This window comes from Takifugu flavidus, chromosome 10, assembly GCF_003711565.1.
Source record: "Takifugu flavidus isolate HTHZ2018 chromosome 10, ASM371156v2, whole genome shotgun sequence".
NCBI lineage: Eukaryota > Metazoa > Chordata > Actinopteri > Tetraodontiformes > Tetraodontidae > Takifugu > Takifugu flavidus.
The window spans coordinates 959067-979156 of record NC_079529.1 but is presented as its reverse complement, the minus strand read 5'-3'; the positions used below and the strand labels follow the sequence as shown (position 1 = coordinate 979156).

Here is a 20090-nt window from a genome sequence, read left to right as displayed (position 1 = left end):
TTCAGGAATAAGTGTGTCAAAATGTAGCATTTGCATAATCTAAGCCTTATTTATCTTCATAATTTGATTACAAACCTGAATCTGAATGTAGGCCACCACAGCTGAGCACCTAGTTTCTATTTTCCACCAACTTTGACTACATAAAAGTGGTTCAGCACTATTATAATATCATCTATTCACATTCACGAACTCCGTGACGTCACAGCTTGAGGGACGTGGTGCGTTGCCCGTCTCTACCTGTAGGGGGCAGCAGATCTCTGCGCAGCAGCATCTTAGATCAGGTAAAACGTTCCCCAGTGGACCCAGGAGTCCCCTGATTTTATCAGTCCTATATCATAGCTTCACGGAACATTCCAGAAGCTTCTGAGCTTTATCGTTTCTTTTCTTTATCTTTTACACCAGATGAAATATTTGCAGGAGTTTTCAAAGCCACAAATCAAGGATTTTTTTTTAGATTTAAAATGGATTGAGCTTATTGGAGTACGGAACCAAAGCCTTTGGCATCGCTGAAGAGACGTTTAGATTTTCCATCCTGCCACAGGGCATCACTGCAGCTTCTCTGCTGTCACTTTGATGCCAAACAAAAGTTCTCCGCTCCAGATGACTTTACAATGTGTCCCCTTCTTTGATATTTTATTAACCAAAATGGAAAACGGGACCAGTTTTTTTTAGGACCCTGGAGACTTGAGGGATCTGCCCAAATCAGACGGAGAAGCAGAGCTGCGATCGGTCCTCGTCCCTGAAACATCACATCACATCGTGCGTTATCACGCGTACACATGCGTTCACACGGCTCAAAAACCAACAAAACGTGGAAAAGGAAAGAACAAAAGAATGAGTGTGGAGAGAGTGGTGGCGTGAGGGTGAAAGGGAGGCGTAAAACAATTTTAAAAAACACGGCTGCACTTTTACTGAACTTCTTTGTGGGTTTTTTCCCCTTTTTTTAGAGAAACATTGACAAAACGCGTGACCCGGCAAGAAGCAACACAAGATCCAGCGTTTGTCCTTCACCTCAGGGCCTCGTTCTCTCGTTCTCTCTCTCTCTCTTCGCTCGTCCCGTTTTTCCTCCCTTCACCATGTTGAGAAAGACGCTGCTCCAGCGAATCACCCGGTGAATCAGCACGCTGTTGCACAGGAAAGGGGCCAAAGGTTTGAAGACAACGTTAAAAAAAAGAAAAGGATCTTCTCATGATTCAGCAGATCTTTTCCTCTTGTCCTGTTTGACGTACGGCAACGTCTCTAAACGTCACGCCGCCTCATTCTGCTGACGAGACTTGAGTGAGAGGAAATAAACTGTGTGTGAGACAGAAATCTTCTCATTCCCTTCCCACAGCCCTCCTGGTTTGGTGAGTCGGCTCAGGCGTCCCCTCGTCCTGTCCACGTCTCACTGTCGTCCTCCGACTGACTGGAAAGCTTGTTTATGGACACGCAGGTTTAAAGCTGAACGGGTCAGAGGAAGTTGAATGAAAAGGACACCACTCTGTGTTTCGCCTGTTTCCTATCCTGATAATATTCTTCCAACTTGTCAGATTTCCCTTCTGTCCCTCCAGGAATGTCCTGAAGGCCCCCCGCCGGGGTAACTCCCCAGTGCAACATGTTGGACATCTTGTCCCTTGTCTTGGTTTAGCCCGGCGCTAATGACTTCCAGGAGCTGGCGCTGGCAGAGGCCCGGGTCAGCTTCTCATCTGGGTAAGTTGGTGACCCCCCCAGCGGCGACTGGAGGCCGTCCAGATGATAAAATACCAGCGAAGTGGGACTTCGTTGTGCTGAAGATGCACACACACTCTGGCCTGTGCAGACGAGCCGGGCCTTCTGTAACCCAACACGTTAAAAGCACGGCGGCTATCAGGCAGAGAGCGACGTGGTGGAGGTTGGTTCCACACCCAGACAAGTTTTCCTGGAACAATGAAACAGTCGGTAGACGCGTCTGGATGTGCCACAGCCGCGGTTCAACTCGAACGAGGAGGGGAAATAGAAACCAACACGCAGCAGAGGAAGACGCGAGTGCGGAGACACTGCACTGTGGACCGGACCGGGCTTTGGATCGGGCCAAACACAAGCAGAACAGGAGGGACCCGCGTCATTTTACCGTGTTGGGTGGTGCTCGTGCTCCTTTCTGTTGACTGGGATCGGTTTTCCCGCGACTCCAGAGAGCCGTCTTTGGCTTTGGCGAGCCCGTTTGTTTCACTCCAGATGCCAGATAATTGCTCTGCAGCTGGATCGCACCGTCATTTCCAGGAATAAAGCCTGTCAGAAACCACACACACACACACGCGCGCGCGCGCGCGCGCACACACACACACACAGGCCTCATTTAAACAAACATTTCAGTCGTTAATGTTGTTGCTTTGTCATGTTTGGCCTCTGTGCAATGAGGCGATCAGTTTAATTGGGGCCAAATCTTCATTTCCATCGATTGGAAAGATGATTTTGTGAGGGGACAAAAACAGATGGGAAATTAACAAGCTGGGGTTGCAGTTTGCAGAAGGGTTTTGAGAGCTAGCTGGCGTGCTGCACGTCATGAGGCTGAAATTTCAAATGGGAGAAGCAGTCTAAGAATCGCCACCGGCCTCTTTAATAAGTCGGCACGGTCCGAGAAACACTGGAGCGATGGGAAAGCAAAGAAACGAGGAGAAATCTGCTGATTCCATCGCGTGTGTAAAGAAAGGTTTGATGAAAAGTCCCCAGTTTAATGTTCCTGGGATAAAAGATGAGTGAAACTAGAACTGCGTCTACAGAAGAAGGTTTTTAATCTTTGGAAAACATCCTTTGGTCCTGGAAACAGATGGAAATGTCATGGAAAACTAGTAAAGTTGACGTTTAAATGGTGTGAAGTGAGAACGAGGGCAGAGTGTCATCGGGTGATGAGGAAGTGAGGATGAGTCAAGTGAAGTTGCCAAGGAAAGAGCAAACTAAAGCTCCTGACACATGTGACAGACGACTGCGTCTCTCTTTACATACGTGTCCTCCATTATCAGGCTGTTTCGCAGCCTCTCCATCTCTGTCACTCCCTGTTTGATCCCCCCACTCTCTCTTTGCTGACTCACTCTTCTCTCTCACCCACAACAATGAAATAAAAAATGACCCTCGCTCGCATCGCTAGCATTCCCACTTTCGTTCCCCCTTTTCTTTCTCATCCTTTCCATCCTCTCGCCTTCTCTTCTCCCCTTCTCCCTCTCTGTGCCGAGGAATGTGTCAGAGCAGCACAAAAGAACAAAAGCTTGCCGGGAGGAGGAGGAGGAGAAGGAGGAAGAAAGGGAGAAAGGGGGTTTGTGTGAGGTAAAGGAGAGTCGGGGAAAAGGAGGGAAGGAATGAAAGGAGGGAGAAAGGTTGAGAGGAGCGGGGCACGGTTGGGTGGACGTGAATGCCGCGGCGCGCTTTGTCATCACGTGCTGACATGCAGCATCACACATTTCAGGCCGCTTAATCACGACCCCTCTGGACACACACACACACACACACACACACACACACACACACACACACACACACACACACACACACACACACACACACACACACACGGGGACACCAGCGTGGGGCAACACTACACGGCTGCCTGGCTGACTCAACCCTTTGGTGCGTCTCTTGTTCTACCATGGTAATGTGTTTGTGGCCTGCAGCGAAGCCGCGGATGAAGCTAGCTGACAGCAGACAGCTCCATTGTGAACTCTGCCCACATAAGTCATCTCAGACCGGGGGTCTGTGATCAATCCTCTCTCTTGGGGCAGAAACTCACTGGCAGACCACCAAAGCAGAGGAACATTCTAGCTTTTGATTGGAGACAGTCATTTTTGGATGGTGCTTGTGATGCCGATAAAACTCTCCTGTCTTTTCTATCAATGAAAGCTACATTTACAGACATATGATGGGATGCTGGGTGGAAAATGAAGGTCCAGCATGGATTCCGAATGGCTGCTGCTGAACCGCGGACTTGGTGTGTGGCCCGGTGAGGCTGTGTGTGTGCGCGCCTGTGCGTAAACGCGCATCTCCAGGCTGCAGCTCTGTCGGGCGGCCCCCACATAGATGAGGGCTTTCCCGGTTTACCTCGCGCTAATTCACCGTGGAGGGTAGCGGATGGGATCATCCATCAAGAGTCAATAGTCGTTGGCGGCTTTGTCCCGCTGTTATCCATCATTGGCGTGTGCGTGCGCACGCACACTGGGTGTTTGCGTGCTTGCTCTTGGCAGCTACCTCCGACCCCGCGGGCCCCTGACCCTGCCACGACGCCCCCCTTCTCCCCTTTCTTCCTTCCGAGCAGCAGGAGGCCAACCTGCGCAGATCCCACCTCTTATTTTAATCTCCTGCCCCTCTCTCACGGGTTCAACCCCCCCTGCTGCCCCCCCAGACCCGGTTAAATGGATACCCACCGTTAGAGGCCAGAAGCTGTATCCCATTACCACCGCTTTTATTTTTATGACACAAGAGGCTGCTGGTGAACTTGGCCTATATGCCGCTCTCTCTTCACCTCACAACCCTCCCTCCCTCTCCCCCTCTCGCTCTCTCAATTTGGGAAACCTGCTCTGTAATCACATCTAACATCATCCCTGCATCAGCAATTAAGCGGCTGCAAAATCAGTCAAATGCGCTGCAGGAAGACTTTACGCGCCACGGCGTGAGCCATAAAAGGTCCCCGAGTTCTAATTCTTTTTTATTTAAACCTGCTCCCTCAGATGGCAGTAAACTTGATTGTGATTCTGACATGGTGCCACGGGGCGTGGCCAGAATGAGGGACGGTAGAATGTGCCGCAGGCTGCCGGCGTGCGGGGTGTGTCCACACGCATGTCCCATTCATTCGGAGCGCAGACGCCCCCGACGCGCTCTGGCACAGCGGCGAGATAAGAGGAGAGCGCGCATTGACAGTCCGTCAGTCATCCCCTGGAGTACAGAGGTGTAAGATTTGCTTTGAGCCATCCGTCACGGAGAGCTGATTCCTGGGAGAGAGCGACGCGCCCGTGCACGTTGGGACCTGACAGCTCGCCCACTTTATTCCGCAACATTAAAACCTGCCATGGAGAGAAAAGTCCCTAATTTCGCCGGAACTTGGGAGATGAAGAGTTCGGAAAACTTCGACGAACTCCTAAAAAAGTTAGGTAAGTGAGACAAAAAAAATGGTAATAAATTAAAGAAATGGGCCCAAGTCCCTGTCGGTTGGGACGCTGACTGTTGTGCTGCGCCACAGTGGTTCCGTGTGAAGCTTTTATTTGTGTGTAATGACACAGATCCGACGTGTCAGCTCAAACTGTAGCTTTCTCAGCACATTATAGGTCAAAGGCTCCGCTGTGCCCGCGGACCAGCGGCGATCGCCGTCTATACCACATGGGCAGGGGGTCTTTGTGATTCCGCAGAACCCAAAATTCAGGTCTTGGCCCCCAGCCAGCACCGCACCCCTTTCCCCCCCTTCTCTGTATCTCCGAACACAATAGAGACAACAGGCAGCACATCTGTCTGTGTCTGAGTCTGTGTGTGTGTGTGTGTGTGTGTGTGTGTGTGTGTGTGTGTGTGTGTGTGTGTGTGTGTGTGTGTGTGTGTGTGGACAAAAACCGTTATGGCATTATGTGGTGCAGTACAGTCGCATTTGACAATCATGGAACATGACAAACACCTGCCTCTCAAATTTAACAGTTTTATCTCATTTTGCTCGCCTGTCTCTCTTTGTGTGTGTGTGTGTGTGTGGTGTGTGTGTGTGTGAGAGAGAGAGAGAGAGAGAGAGAGGGCGAGAGAGAGAAAGAGAGCGTGTTCAGTCTTTACTAAAAAGTTACCATCAGAAGAGAATGCATGTCTAAAACTTCCATCACATTATAAGAATACAGACCCCCCCCCACCCCCCCCCCACACACACACACTCACACACGTTAACACAACAGCACAACCAATAGTTTCATAGAGAGCCAAAGCCCAGCCGTGCGCTTCCCTCCATCCTCTCTTCCTGTCCTGTCCTATTCCAGCATCCCTCCGTGTACCAAATGCTTCCTCTGCCCTTTGCTTTTTGACCTCTGACCCTGACCTTCTGTCTGTCTCCCTAAGTGTGGTTCCTCGTGTGACCATTTCTAATGAATTTAGGGATTCCGGTCTGCCCTCAGACGTGCACCTCTGGGCTTCTCTGATGGTCCGCAGACTCACATCTGCTCTTCTGTTTTCTGTTGGAATTTCGTGTTTTTATGTGTTTGCTTCTTTTAAGACCAATAACTTTTAAAATCTGCTTTTTAAGAGTTAACAGCTGGAATCTGTGGCCGCCTGACTTACAGGGCTGTAGGCTCCTATATGTTCTGCATGACAAAATACGGGTGATGAAAACACGTCCACATTATAGGAAAAAATAAACGGAGGGGCTTTTGTTTGTTTTTTTAATGTTTACCAAGGAAATAATAAAATCGAATGAATAGATAATCTGATTGGAAATATAAGATGCATCTTTAACATTTTTCTAAGCAAAAAGGAAAATCTGTGGAAAACCATAATCAACAGAATGGAGGCAGAGCTCCTTGCATTACTGAATCCCACCACTAGAGGTGGCTCGCGTGCTGCCTTTCATTACTGCATGATGCAGCGAAAGGAAAAAATGATTTAATTCCCGGTTTTATGCGATGCTCTAAACAAACCTTGATGGGTAACAATAACTGGCATCTTTGTAGTTTAACCTCCTGGATGATAATCGCATTTTTGTGGCGGGATTCGGCTGAATCTCACTGCAAATTGCTCTAATCTACCAGGCGCAGGGCAATTGTTGTCACACACATCATTCTATTATAACTGCAACTCCAACTGTAGCTGTGCGTTGACGCGCACGGGCACTGACGGGCACTCCGCGGACCCCGTGGAGAAAAACCTCCCAGCTGTTACCAAAAATATCCCTCACAGAAAATACCATTTAAATTTCATGCAGGGTTCAAATTGCTTTATTAAAATGTTTTTCTTTAATAAGCAGCGCTTCAAACGGGTATTATAAGAATGCGAACCCGGGGATTTTCCCTGCAACGTCATGTTGTGAGAGCTCCATTTTATGCGCCGGCTGCGTGCGCGTTGTCCAACCCAGCGCGGCCTGGACGCCCCCAGCTCGCTCCGAGTGACTGTGCATTTCAGTGCGTGTATATATTTACTCTTGGTGACAGGTGGGAATGTGCAAGAGGTGAGAAGTGCGAAATCCAACTCGAGAGCAGACACACACTGAGGGGCTCGCACACACCTCCCCTCGCGCTTGGAGCGCGCTCTCCACGCACCACCCGCGGACCCGCGGACCCTCTGGCGCTCCCGGGCTCATCCTCGTCCCCTGTCGTTTCCAGCGCTGTGTCGCGCAGCAGAGAAACATATTTAAGAGTCTATCTCACTGCTAGGAGGAGAATAAGAAAGCTGATTGTGTTGCAGGAGCGTCGGGGTGAAGCTGAGGGCAAATGTGCGCGCTCATCACGTGACCTAACTGTTTTCTCTGGCACGGAGCTGCTGTGGTGCTCAGGCTGCCGCCCACGTTCTGTTCCAGCGTTGAATGATTCAAAACTGACCTGATTTCCCCAGTTTCTCACAGAGAGCAAACCAGAAATGTCTGTTGTCTGTCTCCTCTCTCACCTGTTTGGTTGAAGGCGTGAACGTGATGATGCGCGTGATCGCAGTGAAGGCGGCGTCCAAGCCGCTGGTGGAGATCACGCAGGATGGGGAGACCCTGTCCATTAAAACCTCCACAACCGTGCGCACCACCCACATCACCTTCACTGTGGGACAAGAGTTTAACGAGGCCACGGTGGACGGACGTCCTTGCACAGTACGCACACGCACGCACGCACACACACGGAGGCTTGTGTTCTCTACACATGCATGCACACAAAAACATGCAGATTACATCAATCTATTTAATCTGGCTTTCATCCTATGTGGCCTGATTGTATATCTTTACCACTCCCCTGGTCTCTAAAGGCCTATCATGCTACAATACGCTCCTTCACACTCCTCACACCCTCTCTCGACTTCCCGTCTTCCCTCCGTTCCCATTTGTTGCCCTTTCCTGCCCTCTGCCCCTCCCGAATTCTCCCTCATACTTTCCCCATTTTTCCCTAAATTGCCTCTGCTCGGCCGTCTCCAAGGCAAACACAAGCAACCAAACACTGTTCCAATCCATCAGATCATCCAAAGTTTTGGGGTCAGCCGGCTCCACCTTTCTTGTCTTTGGCATCCACCAGACAAAAAGCCCAGCAGTGAAGGGGATGTTCTCTAATTTCAGAGTTTTCCGCGTTGGGAAACCGACAGCAAGATTAGCTGTGATCAGACTTTGCTGAAGGGAGAAGGACCTAAGACTTCCTGGACCAGGGAGCTCACCAATGACGGCCAGCTGATCCTGGTAAAGCACACAAACGAACCACCGAGCAAGAAAAGCTGACCGAGATCACACTAATTATAGAGCTCAGATAGGGATTTATGGCCTCAATGCACTTAACCACTAGTTAACTCAGGTCACATGACCCAGACGCACACAGCAGGAGATGACATCATTGACCAATTCTGACCTTAGCAGGTTAAAATCCTCTAAAATACTGTATTCATCATTCCCAGAATGATTGCACAGGAATGATGACATTGTTGCCACGCTAACAGCGACTCTCCTCTTTCCAGACGATGCGAGCCGACGACGTGGTGTGCACCAGAGTCTACGAGCGGCAATGAGCCGGAGCACTCCTGCACTTTAGCATCGCTCTCTCCTGCGGCGCTGCAGCCTCGGTGTTTATTCCAGTACTTCCTTTAGCTCCACTCAGCACCATCTACATCTCTGCATCATGTGACGGTCTCACGCCTCCATCAGTCCTTTTTATATGTAGATTTTTGTTATTGAATTACTGCTTGTTGCATTTGCGTCCAGGCATTTCCTGTCTGAACCACCTGGCTCCACCCTTCTCTTAGCCACGCCCACCCATTTTCTATCACAACCTACGCCATTTTATATTTATTACTACGCCAGACGTTTGATACAAGACTGCTTTGTGTCTCTTTTATATGAAATATGAACACAGGAAACAAAATGTTCTATTAAAAACAATAAAGTTCGATGTTCCCTGAGTTTGGACCTCGGCTCTTCTTTCCTGAACAAATGTAGGACCAATAAAGGATTTGACTAATGCCTGTGGTAGTTTGTGTGTATAGCTGTAGAACATGTCTGCATAAAGGGCTCAGCCTTATTTCAGTCTTTTTGTCAGCTGTCTGGGATAATAATAATTACGTTTCCTGGAAAAAGGTTTCCATTTGAGATTTTCCCTCTGCTTCTCCGCTTCAGCCGTGTGGATCTGCTCATCCTGCAGCTTTTTCTGGCCCTGGCAGCAGCAGAGCGACTGCTACATCAGGGGTTTTTCCCTTTAATGTGCCCTTTATTTAAATTCAAAGTCTGCAAGGTTTAGAAAAGAAGACATGTTTCCTTTTTTAAGTAAGAAAAACACACAAAGTTAATAGTTATAGGTTTTTTAATGTTCTAAAACACATTAAAAATATATACAAGGTGGCACAGATGTTTATTTCCGTTATCTCCTCGTACAAATACATATAAGTTCTTCCTTTTAAAGTGCTAAGGCAACAAATTTGACTAGCTGTGACATGAGAGTGGTTCTGGCATTGTCTCCTAAACTTGTTGAGTTGTGGAATATCTGTTGTCAGGGCAACTAAAAGGGTGATAAGAAAAACAAAGGTCGTCTTGGGCTGCGGATAACGGACCAATCATCATGCGGGGGCGTGTCCTCCACAGCAGGAAATGCCAGTCACAGAATTGCAGGTTCCAGTTGATTGACAGCAGATGTGCTTAACAAGAGAGGAGAGGAAGGAAAAAAGGCCTGATGGGGAAGACGGATGAGCCTGGGTCGCACGCCACCGTCCAACAGTTACAAACCCAGAAGAGATGGATTCTTTCAGGTACTTCATGATTTCATGCCTCTCCTTTTGTCCTGCAGCTGTGCGGAATAACAGTTTGACCTCAATAGCGCCTCCACCTTTCTTTTCTTCCCTAATAAAAGGGCTAAATAACTTTCCCTCCCTCACGGTTTATTACCCCCTGGGGCAGTAAAAGACAGCTGTCTGGCCCCCTTCAAAAACGCCCCGGGTCTGCACCGGACCCTCATAAAAAAAAAAAAAAAAACGTACAGATGCACACACACACATACACACACACACACACACACACACACACACACACACACCAGACTAAAAACACACATTCTCAGAACTCTTCACACATACCACCAGACACTCACACCGTACGTGCAGCTCATAAAACACTGTCACAGCTCACCAAAAGGTGAACAGCCAAACAACCCAGTGTGCACAGAAAAAAAAAAATCACAAGAAGCTCTGAAAAGCAACATCCTGTCCCCACAGGTTGTTGAGAGTGCAACAAGGACCAGGAGAAGCTGCTTGGGATCCCCCCGACACACACACACACACACACACACACACACACCACACACCACACACACACACACACACACACACACACACATACGGCTGCATGGCATCCTGACTGCACTTCATCCATCAGAATTAATTGGAGCTCTAAAACCTTTTTAACACGTCTAACGAGCTAAAAGTCGGGCTTGTGTGCGAACGGCTGGGTTTGTGCGCCCCCCGGGGACGCCGCACAGCCACGCCGACGCTTGACAGATGACTTATGTGCGGGCAAAAGTGTACTCGGGTGTCTATCGCAGGAGTCAGAATGGGTGATTTGCGGTCTGGTCGGGGTAATATTACCACGCAGCAGGTCAGGGGCGGCGGAGGGAGACAGCTTGACGAGAGCCATATTTTCAGGGTCGTCCCGATTGCACAAACAGTCGAATTCTTGGAGTGACAGTGAGATGACAGGTGGGTGTCATTAAACATCCTCCAGAGGTGCCGGCCTGCACAGGCCAATGTGCACATCTCCGACCCTCACAACCCACGGGAAGTGCCCCCATCTACTGTGGCAAAAGCAGTCGGACCACCCAGGAACGTCAGAGGCCTCTGGTGAAACCCTGGTCAAGAATAGTACACATGAAGGCATACCAAACACACACACACACACACACACACACACACACACACACACACACACACACACACACACACACGCATGCACACATGCTCGACCGGTATGGTTCATTCCCAGAGGATGATGAACTTGAATTTCTCCTCTTTTACCCAAACATAAACACGTAAATCACCACAGACTGAAAAAAAAACCCCAAAATGATGCTGTACGAAAGTCAAAAGAGATTTGTTGGCGTATTTTCCTCAGGCAAACTGTCGTCCCAGCGGAGAGAATCTCTCAACTCGACATCATTGGTCTTCCCTGAGATTCATCATCTGGAACAGGGGTCTTACTGTAGACCGGAGGCGCGCTGAATGAAGGCTTTGTACAAACCAAGAATGTCATAAAAATCTGGATTACAGACTCTGATGGTGACCTTTGGCCTGATAAAGTAGGGCATACCTTGTTAGGACCCAATCATGAAAGCGCCGCCATGGTTTTTAATTAAAACTTTGGACGCAAGTGGAACGAGACGACTGGAAGGCCCCTCGGACGTTACTGACTGATCGGCTGTTCTGTACACACACGTGCACACGCGCGGTGAGAAAGCCAGAGAGAGGGAGAGAACGAGGCCTCGGCTTGTAGCCATTGTTCGGCAGGTTTCTCAGGATAAGTGTTTATCTAATTGATATCTGATGCACCAACAGTGTTTCCACAGCTGAATCTGCCTCCAGGAATTCATTTTCAGCTTATTTCCTCCTCTAACCTCTGCTCCAGAATGTTCTTGCTCGTCTTTGTCTCGACAGAAGCAATATCCTGATCTGGCTGCTTTTGTTTAGTGATGCCACCGTTGCCAAGGATCCTCAGCGTGGATGAACGAGCCCGGTGCTCAGATTGAAGACAGACAGACATTTCTTCTCTCGCTGGGCACAATTTCGTTAACCATTTCCCCCCATAACAATCCTGGCAAAGGAAAAGGAATGTTGTGACTCATTATCATGCAAGGATGAATATTTAGTTATTTGCTCATAATGCTGGCGTATCGACGCATCTCTAGATCACCTCGGATCCACTTTTATGGAAAGTAAAGACCGTATAATGAAGAGGGTTGAAACTTTTGCTACTCGGTCCTCCATCCTGGCAATGCTATCTCCTTTTTGTCTTATCTTAGTGGTCTGGTTATTTTCTCTGAAAGATGAAACAGGACTCACTCTGAGTCCCTTTAAAATGACTGATTAACCTGGTAGGTGTCCGCCAAACCACAGTCGCCCCTCACATGCATCTTCCCAATGGCGACGCAGTTAGATTTTTTTAGGAAGTGTTTATTGATCTATAGGTGAAGAATTTATCTACAGATTTTTGAAAGGGGTCACATAAAGGCCTCTGGTGGGCGTTACCTGGTGTGATCTGGCACCGTCTGTTATCAGGGCGTCTGTTCCCAACCGGAGATCACACGCGGTTGATACTGGGGAGCTGAAACAGCTGGTAAAGGCTTCATCTGTAGGGTTAGCACAGGCAGACCATCACTCACAACTTTATCATTTAATTGATAAGGTCAATGAGAGCGATAACGAGTATAACTGTCAACAGACACAAGAGGAAACGTTCTTCAACACAAGTGTTTGAAATGTGGATGCCTGCGTCACTGGTCAACCACTACTTGGTCAGCAACCAGATTTCCAGCAACCTTAGTCAGTAGAGCATGAGACTCTCAGGGTTGTGGGTTTGAGCCCTGTGATGGGGCAGGTTTTTTCTCTTTCTCGTCAATGTAAATACTGACATAAAAGTGACTTTTAACATTCTTTTCTGCTGCTTGGTGTCATGATGTAAATCAGTCTGGAGTAATTAAATCCACATTTTCACTAATTTCAGAATCTTTAATATCAGGAGAGCAGATAAGATCCTTGAGAGAGGAGAAAAAAGGAGAAAATATACTGCAAAAGTGGGGAAAGGTAGCAACAACAAGGACACTGATGAAGACCAATGTCAATGGGGCTGTAAATGCAAGATAAATGACTGAGTGTCTGAGGTTAATATCCACTTATAATGATCTTATCTTCCAGCACAATCATAAATCTAAGTTAATGAGGTTCTTCTCATTTCCACTTGTCGCCTTTCCTTGCCAAAGCCACTTTAATCTCTACTCCTGGTGCTTAAAAATAATCCATTCTTTCTTACAAATGTGTGGAGTCTAATGCAGAACTGTCATCATTGTATCTGTCAGGCCGTTGAGCAGCGGCGAGGCGATAACTGTTGAAACAGCGACACCCAGTGGTAACAGGTGGAATTGGTAAATAAATAAACGAGGCACCGTCACAAAAACACTTATTTTTGAAACCTGTACAGCATTCAGACGTTTTTACATCCTGCAACCTAAAGGTAAAGCAAGTAATACGATTGAGATAATTGGAAAATTATTTTTTGAGCTTTCATTCTCAGATAATTCCCAGGCATTATAGATCGAGAATTTATGCAGTGACGTTATTAAACATGTGATGTGCACCATGGATTAAATTTCAATGGAAATGTGAAATGTTCAACATGCTAAATAAAGATTTGCGAAATAGCATTTTAGGAGAAGATATGGTACCTAAAACGAGTGGTCACAAACTGGGTCTTCAAATGCCCGAAAAGAAATGACGGCCGTAGTTCTAAATGCTGGCCATTCGCTTCCAGGCCTGTTGGTGGCGCCAACGCACCAAACGTTAATTACCACTAAACACCAAAACTGCAGAGGAAGCAGAGCGAGCGAAAAAAGAACAAACACAAAGAAGAAGAAAAGGCGTCGTTAAGGGGCGGGGCTTTGATGGAGGCAAAATATTCGTATTTGTAGCCAAACCTGAGATCGATGGAAAGCGTCTGATCAGTCTGCATTTAAGCAAGGGCCAAGGACAGGTAAACTCACGGCATTTAATCCAAAATAAAGCGGTGACTTGTTGATTGTCAACTTGTAAAAAGCCTGGAGTAAACAGCTAACATTGCTAGTAAGCTAGCCTATATTTCTTTACCAAACGGTGCAAACGTTCTTGTCACGTTCCTTTTGATGTTCGCTGCAAACAGAAAGCCTCTGCATTTTTCCTGCAAGGCACTTATGAATTCAAAACTAACTTTTTTCTTTTCGTGGAAATCAGACTTGCCTATAGCTGGGTTTGTTAACGAGGAGACAATTAGAACAACCAGCTAGTCTCTCTCTTGGTATTCTGAGCTTTCCTCCATGTTGTTCTTTCTCTTCCATTCATCTATCATACTGGCACCTTGTTTGATTGTAAAAACACTGCAGAGATACTAAACACCACGCGTATTAACTTAAAAAAAAAGCAAAGCTCAAATGTAGTCTTTGTTAAAAAGTGAATTCAAGTCGTGGGCTGTTTCAATCTGTAGCCGTTTCCATTCTAAACTCAACATTTTAAACACATTTCATTTAGAAGACTTTCCCTAAATGCTGTCTTCCCTTTTAATTAAACGAAAACATTGGCTGTGGCCATTTCTTATGCATTTAATGAATGAATACATTAAAGGTGCATTAAAATATTTTATTGTGTTGGATGGGAGACACTCAGCAGTCACAACTGCTCCAGTTCTGCACATACTCCTGTCATTAAACTGCTTCCTATACTGCTTAAACCTATTAAAATAAAGTGTAGTTTGCCCATGTAAATAAAATCTACCATTGTTCAGATTGTTTCTGAGCTGGCGGTTATTGATTATGTTCCCAGCAGCATTGTGTATCAGCAGCAATTTCTTAAGGTGTTATTTTTGTCTGTTGCAGAACTGATATGGACGCTGGCGACGAACAAAACACAGGCACTACTAATGGAACTTCTCAGACGAGTGGAAACTCTCGGGCGCCCCAAATAGCACACATGTCTCTCTATGAGAGACAAGCTGTACAGGTGGGTGTGGTTATTGAATTGTTGGTTCAGTGCCTTTGAAATCATATGTCATCTACCTTTTAAAGAACAGTGATAGATCTGATCTACTATCCTTGATTCAGTCGTTTTATGGCCAAAACAGTCGACAACAGTTGGAGTTTCAAATGACACAAACAGAAGCTCACCATTAAGCCACAACAGTGATTACAACAAAGAGACAGGAAGCTCAATAAAACAATTAAATTAACGACACTGTCAACCATTTTACTGTGACTACCAGCATGTAAAAATGAATTTGACTGGTCTTTCTTGTGATTGTCTAGGCTCTCCAGGCGCTACAAAGACAGCCGAATGCAGCCCAGTACTTCCAACAGCTCATGCTGCAGCAGCAAATCAGCAATGCCCAACTCCAAAACTTGGCTGCTGTGCAACAGGTAACAATGAAATAATGTAAAAGCAAAGTCAAACCCCAGATAAGTCCTTCTCCCACCAACGACTTCATTTTCTCCTTTCAAGGCCACGCTGGCAGCCAGTCGGCAGTCTTCTACAGCAAGCAACAGCAACCCCCAGGCAGCAACTACTGTAAGTTCTTTGTATTTTTATTTAAATAGAGAGCTGTATTTAATAAAAGTTTTATTAAAATGGAATCAATTTCCTCCTCTGCACAGGTCAACCTAAGCACCACTTCTGCTGGAGGCACCATGACGAGCCCCCGTCCCCACGGCCCAGCAACCTCTGCAACGACCACAGCTCTCAATCAGTCGGTGCTGCTGGGTGGAAACTCTGCGGGCCAGGGTCAGATGTATCTAAGAGTGAGTGTTGGAGGGAAGGAAATGCTTTCTCTTTTTTGGAGCTTATTGGGGTTTTTTTTATTAGGCAACATTTTCATGTGAAGATTTTTGTGCTAAATAAAAGGTGTGGTTAGGTCCTCCTATAAGTCATCGACTCTGCTCTACACAGGTCAACCGCTCTCTCCGAGCTCCTCTTGCCTCTCAGCTCATCTTCATGCCCGGCGGTACGGCAACAGCCACCGTAGCAACAGTGGCTCAGACACAGCCCCATCAGCAACAGCCACAACAGCAGCAGCAGCAGCAGCAGCATGAAGTTGCTTCACCAAACACGCAGTCTGACAACGACCAGGTCTCAAACCGCTACCTTTCAGAGTATGTTATAATTGCTATATGTATAAATTAGACAGCCCAACACGCTCCTGTTATCTTGACCCATCAGGTGCAGAATCTGGCCCTGCACTGTGCCCCCAGAGCGGTTGCAGTGAAATCTGAGTTTCCAGAGAGAAAAGATGCCACCAGCTTTCCTCTTGGTCAGCAGCAGCATCTACAGCAACAGCAGCAGGCTTTCAATCAGACATCCCAGCAACAACAGGTGCAGCCACAGCGGCAACAGCAAGTGGCCAAAAGTAACTTTACCCAGCAGTCCACTGGCAGCACCATGGCGGTAAAGACTGGAAACCAGGCTCCCATTAGCGTTACTCCGGCTGCTTCTGTAGCTCCTTCCTCCAACTCCTCTCCAGCACTCCCGCTCTCCCAGCTCCTGCTGTCCTCCTCCGCTGCGCCTGTGATCCTGGTGCCCACCTCAAACGTTCCCACCACTACCCAGGGATACTCCATCGGCCCGGTGACCACGAAAGCCAACATTAACACGCAGACTCTGGTGGTGCAACCCTTGCAGCAAGCCAGCGCTGCGGCGGACAAAGGCCCTGTGCCCATCCAGCCCAAGACAGCCCAGGGTCACCGTTTACCTGCACAGATTCCCCCCCGACACCCAACTCCCATCCTCCCAGCGCCACCCAGCAACGCCCAGGCCGCATCTGCCGGACACAACGCTCCTCACATTCCAGTGCAGCTTGTGGGAGCGAGGCAGGGATTAGCAGCGCAGGCCGTGGCCCTGGCGCAGGTACGAGGAGGCACAGGTCAGGATGGTACAACCAGCGCGAATGTTAATGCAGTTGCCAACACCAACACTACGGTAAGTGACCAATAAAGGGGTCTTTGATGGATAAACCGGAATAAAATAAGCTTTTTTTGTCTCTTCCTCACATTGACCATTAGATAAAACCGGCTATCGGCTCTTTGAAGAGAAAGTCTGACGGCGACCCAGCGAATGAGATGGCAACAGAGTCCTCAGAGTCTGCACCAATGGAAGATTCTGCTCCTCCTTTGTCTCCTGCCCCTACAAAGGAGTCAGGTTTGTCGATTTTCTGTCCCCGAATCAAGCATTAGTCACAGCAGGGGTTTGTAATTCGTCTTATTTCATTGTCTCGTTCCCCATCGGTCCTCCGCAGCCCATTCTGCAGCAGCTGCCTTCCCGTCTCCTCCTACCTTGTCCTTGCCTCCCCCCTTGTCGAGAGTTGGCCTGGGCGACAAAGACAGAGCGCCCGTTCCTCAGGCTGTGGTCAAACCTCAAGTCCTTACTCACCTGATCGAGGGTTTTGTGATCCAAGAGGGGGCCGAGCCCTTCCCTGTGAGTGTCCTGAGGACGGTTGACTTGGGATGGAGTGAAATAAATCCCACAAACGGTTCCTTTCAACTTTTTTTCTTATGTTTTTGACGAGACAGGTTGCTGGTCTCCTCAAAGACAGAGATTTTGCCCTCGCCGGTCGCTCGGAAAACGGACCTGCGTGTGAGCATTGAAACAAGTGTGGTTGCATGACGACATGTGGATCATGCCTGTAATATGTTCTCTTTCTTTTATTTAATCCAGTGTTAAAGTGTGAATATTGTGGGAACCTCGCCCCAGCCAGCCAGTTCAGAGGATCAAAACGGTTCTGCTCCAATACTTGTGCAAAGAGGTAAGCTTCACTCTAAAACACTGCACGGTGAGGACGACAGACGACCGTACGCCTGTATACAATCTGATTTACTGTCATTCACATCATGGAGGTGCCCTTATTTACCCAGGCAGGGTTTCTAAACCAATGGAAACCTAAGATCTGACTTGCCTCCACAAAAATCCCCATTAACACAGTAAATACAGGACAACATCACCAAAGTTGGTGTTTACACTCACTTAAAAGCTTGATGATAGTATGAGCAGATGAGGAGAAATGCAAACAATGGCTGACACAGATGTGTGCGGACGACCAGGCAAGTTCAGCTCAAACTGAGGTATCGTTTAATCGAGTCCCTCCACCGGCCAGCGCCTCCATCGCTGCTGTTTCCAGGCAACTTCCACCGACAGAGACGGAGAAAAGACGAGCTTTTATTGCATCGGGACATTCAACTTGTTCCTGTCTCGCAGGTACAATGTCAGCTGCAGCCAACACTTCAAGAGCAGCAGAGGCAGAACTGCGGCAGCCGCTGCCACGCCCCCCGCCCCCGCCGAGAGCACCGGCAAACGACGCGGCCCCCCTCGCCGGAGTTCCAGTAACGCTTCTAATAAGATCTCAGGCAGGCATCTACTGGTCAAGGTATGAAAGCATCAGCAATTATGGGGTTGGACCACCAATTGTTTGTTTTTTGCCTTGTCACCACGTAGTTTCTTCTGTATCTGTGCAGTCTAACTCTGAGTCCAGCCGCTCGGAGGACGTATCCAGCGACGGCGAAGAGGAGGAGGATTCTTCTTCGTTGTCCCCAAGCTCTTCGCTCTCCTGCTCGAAACCCGGGCAAGGTGCTCCTCCTGACAGCCCGGCTCCTTGTAACCAAATAGAGGGGTCAAGCTTCCTCTCAGCGACTCCTGCCCAGTGGAGCGTGGAAGAAGTCTGCAGGTTCATCTCCTCGCTTCAAGGTAAGTCGGCGTTCCCGTGTGGAGGTCCACCGTCTCTCTCTCACCTTCGTCTGAAGTCGACCCGCCCGCGTTTGTGTTCAGGCTGCGAGGAGTTGGCGGCTCAGTTCTTGTCGCAGGAAATCGACGGGCAGGCGCTGCTGCTGCTGCGAGAGGAGCATCTCATCTCCACCATGAACATCAAACTGGGTCCCGCCCTCAAGATCTGTGCCTCGATCAACACTTTGCGCGAGTGACGCCAACAAAGCTCCCAAAGGAACGGGGGAGGTTTCGGTCCCCGAGGGAACGTCTGGACCTGCTCGTCTTATTGAGAGGAGACTGATTAGTCTCTGTGAGAATGTTAAAAAACAAAGAGGAGACACGGAGGTCAGTAGTTTACATTGTGGATGTTGAATGTGGGAAAGAGCCCGTACGTGCACAGTCCTGGGTGGGTGAACAGCCAGAAGTGCCAGTAGTGTTTATCAAGTTTTTCATCCGTTACTTCAGAGTTGGGTCCCGTCGTACTTGGACAGGAACTTTTTTTTTCTACACCACCTCAGGGGATGAAAAACACCAAGATTTGATCCAAGTGCAGAGTTGCCGCTTCAGTCTCGGCGGTTTCACAAACGTATTGCATTCACTTTAAAGGTAACCACAGTTTTTAATACCAGGAGGCTTATTTAAGGTTATTTTAGGTCACTTCTGAAGCTCAAATTTGGAATTTGTCTCCAAACCTTCAGTTTCTGCTCACCTCTGGAAAATGACTTGGCTAATCTGCTTAATGAGGCTATTAAGTCTGTTTGCTTTTAAAAGTCCTTAAAGGCTCTAAGGGTTGGTTGGAAATGTCCTATTTTTGTGAAACCTCTGCACTTGTTAAATGTTTGAGTTTAAACCCACTGCGGTGGTGTAGAGACAGAATGGTTAAAAGTCACTGTTCCAACACTTGTGGCTCTAACTGGACGTAGAGGCCTTTGTAAATACCTGTATACTGTAAGTATACGTCAATGAAACTGCAAATATACCAGCGTGCAGTGATCATTGCTGCTCGCTCAGACTGGTCGCCGGCTGGGTTCAACCTCATCCATTTTTGCTGTATTTCTAAATGGTGCTGCAACTTTAGTTAAGTCAAGCTTGTTCCACACATGCACGCCAGGAGAGCGATTTAAATATACGTCTCTCAGCATGTGTGAACGCAGCTAAAGATTCTCCTGCTGTGCGCTGCATGTGTGAAAGGAGTCTTGGATATTTCAGTGTCTTAGTCCTTATTAAACCATTAATGCTGATTCCAGTTCCTTATAACAAAGGTCACTCTTTAACCCAAGTCCATTTCAAGAAACCTTTAGTTTTGTATCTTTACTATTTTTTCTACTATAATTGAAGTTGTTTTTCACGAGTATGATAGTTTTAGTAGCTTTAATCAACCTCACTACCTGAGAATAGGTATTCCACGTGGTTTCCACTAAAGGGCTGAGTGTACGTTTATGCAGTACTCCAATAAAAAAAGTCCCTGTTTCTGGACGCGTCTTCTT

At 47.8% G+C, this 20090-nt stretch overlaps 2 protein-coding genes across 2 annotated transcripts; both read left to right on the top strand.

Moving 5' to 3' along the window:
* Positions 1 to 4788: 4788 nt before the first annotated feature.
* On the top strand, positions 4789 to 9042 carry LOC130533050 (cellular retinoic acid-binding protein 2-like). The gene is made up of 4 exons (XM_057046188.1): positions 4789 to 5093; positions 7578 to 7756; positions 8213 to 8329; positions 8602 to 9042. The coding sequence occupies exons 1-4, from the start codon at positions 5012 to 5014 to the stop codon at positions 8650 to 8652; spliced, it is 429 nt and encodes a 142-aa protein (XP_056902168.1). The 5' UTR covers positions 4789 to 5011; the 3' UTR covers positions 8653 to 9042.
* Positions 9043 to 13710: 4668 nt separating this feature from the next.
* Positions 13711 to 20074, top strand: phc1 (polyhomeotic homolog 1). Its single transcript, XM_057045895.1, has 14 exons — positions 13711 to 13864; positions 14739 to 14862; positions 15165 to 15275; positions 15358 to 15423; positions 15510 to 15653; positions 15802 to 15981; positions 16072 to 16827; positions 16911 to 17046; positions 17144 to 17322; positions 17418 to 17481; positions 17563 to 17650; positions 18100 to 18268; positions 18357 to 18585; positions 18667 to 20074. Exons 2-14 carry the CDS (start codon positions 14746 to 14748, stop codon positions 18816 to 18818), a joined length of 2391 nt encoding a protein of 796 aa, XP_056901875.1. The 5' UTR covers positions 13711 to 13864; positions 14739 to 14745; the 3' UTR covers positions 18819 to 20074.
* Positions 20075 to 20090: the final 16 nt, after the last annotated feature.

Coding starts and splice junctions, on each gene's coding strand:
- LOC130533050 (XM_057046188.1), top strand. CDS start 5,012: ATGGAGAGAAAAGTCCCTAATTTCGCCGGAACTTGGGAGATGAAGAGT. Junction 5,094..7,577: donor CGAACTCCTAAAAAAGTTAG/GTAAGTGAGACA, acceptor GTTTGGTTGAAG/GCGTGAACGTGATGATGCGC. Junction 8,330..8,601: donor ATGACGGCCAGCTGATCCTG/GTAAAGCACACA, acceptor TCCTCTTTCCAG/ACGATGCGAGCCGACGACGT.
- phc1 (XM_057045895.1), top strand. CDS start 14,746: ATGGACGCTGGCGACGAACAAAACACAGGCACTACTAATGGAACTTCT. Junction 15,276..15,357: donor ACTTGGCTGCTGTGCAACAG/GTAACAATGAAA, acceptor TCTCCTTTCAAG/GCCACGCTGGCAGCCAGTCG. Junction 17,482..17,562: donor CTCGGAAAACGGACCTGCGT/GTGAGCATTGAA, acceptor TATTTAATCCAG/TGTTAAAGTGTGAATATTGT.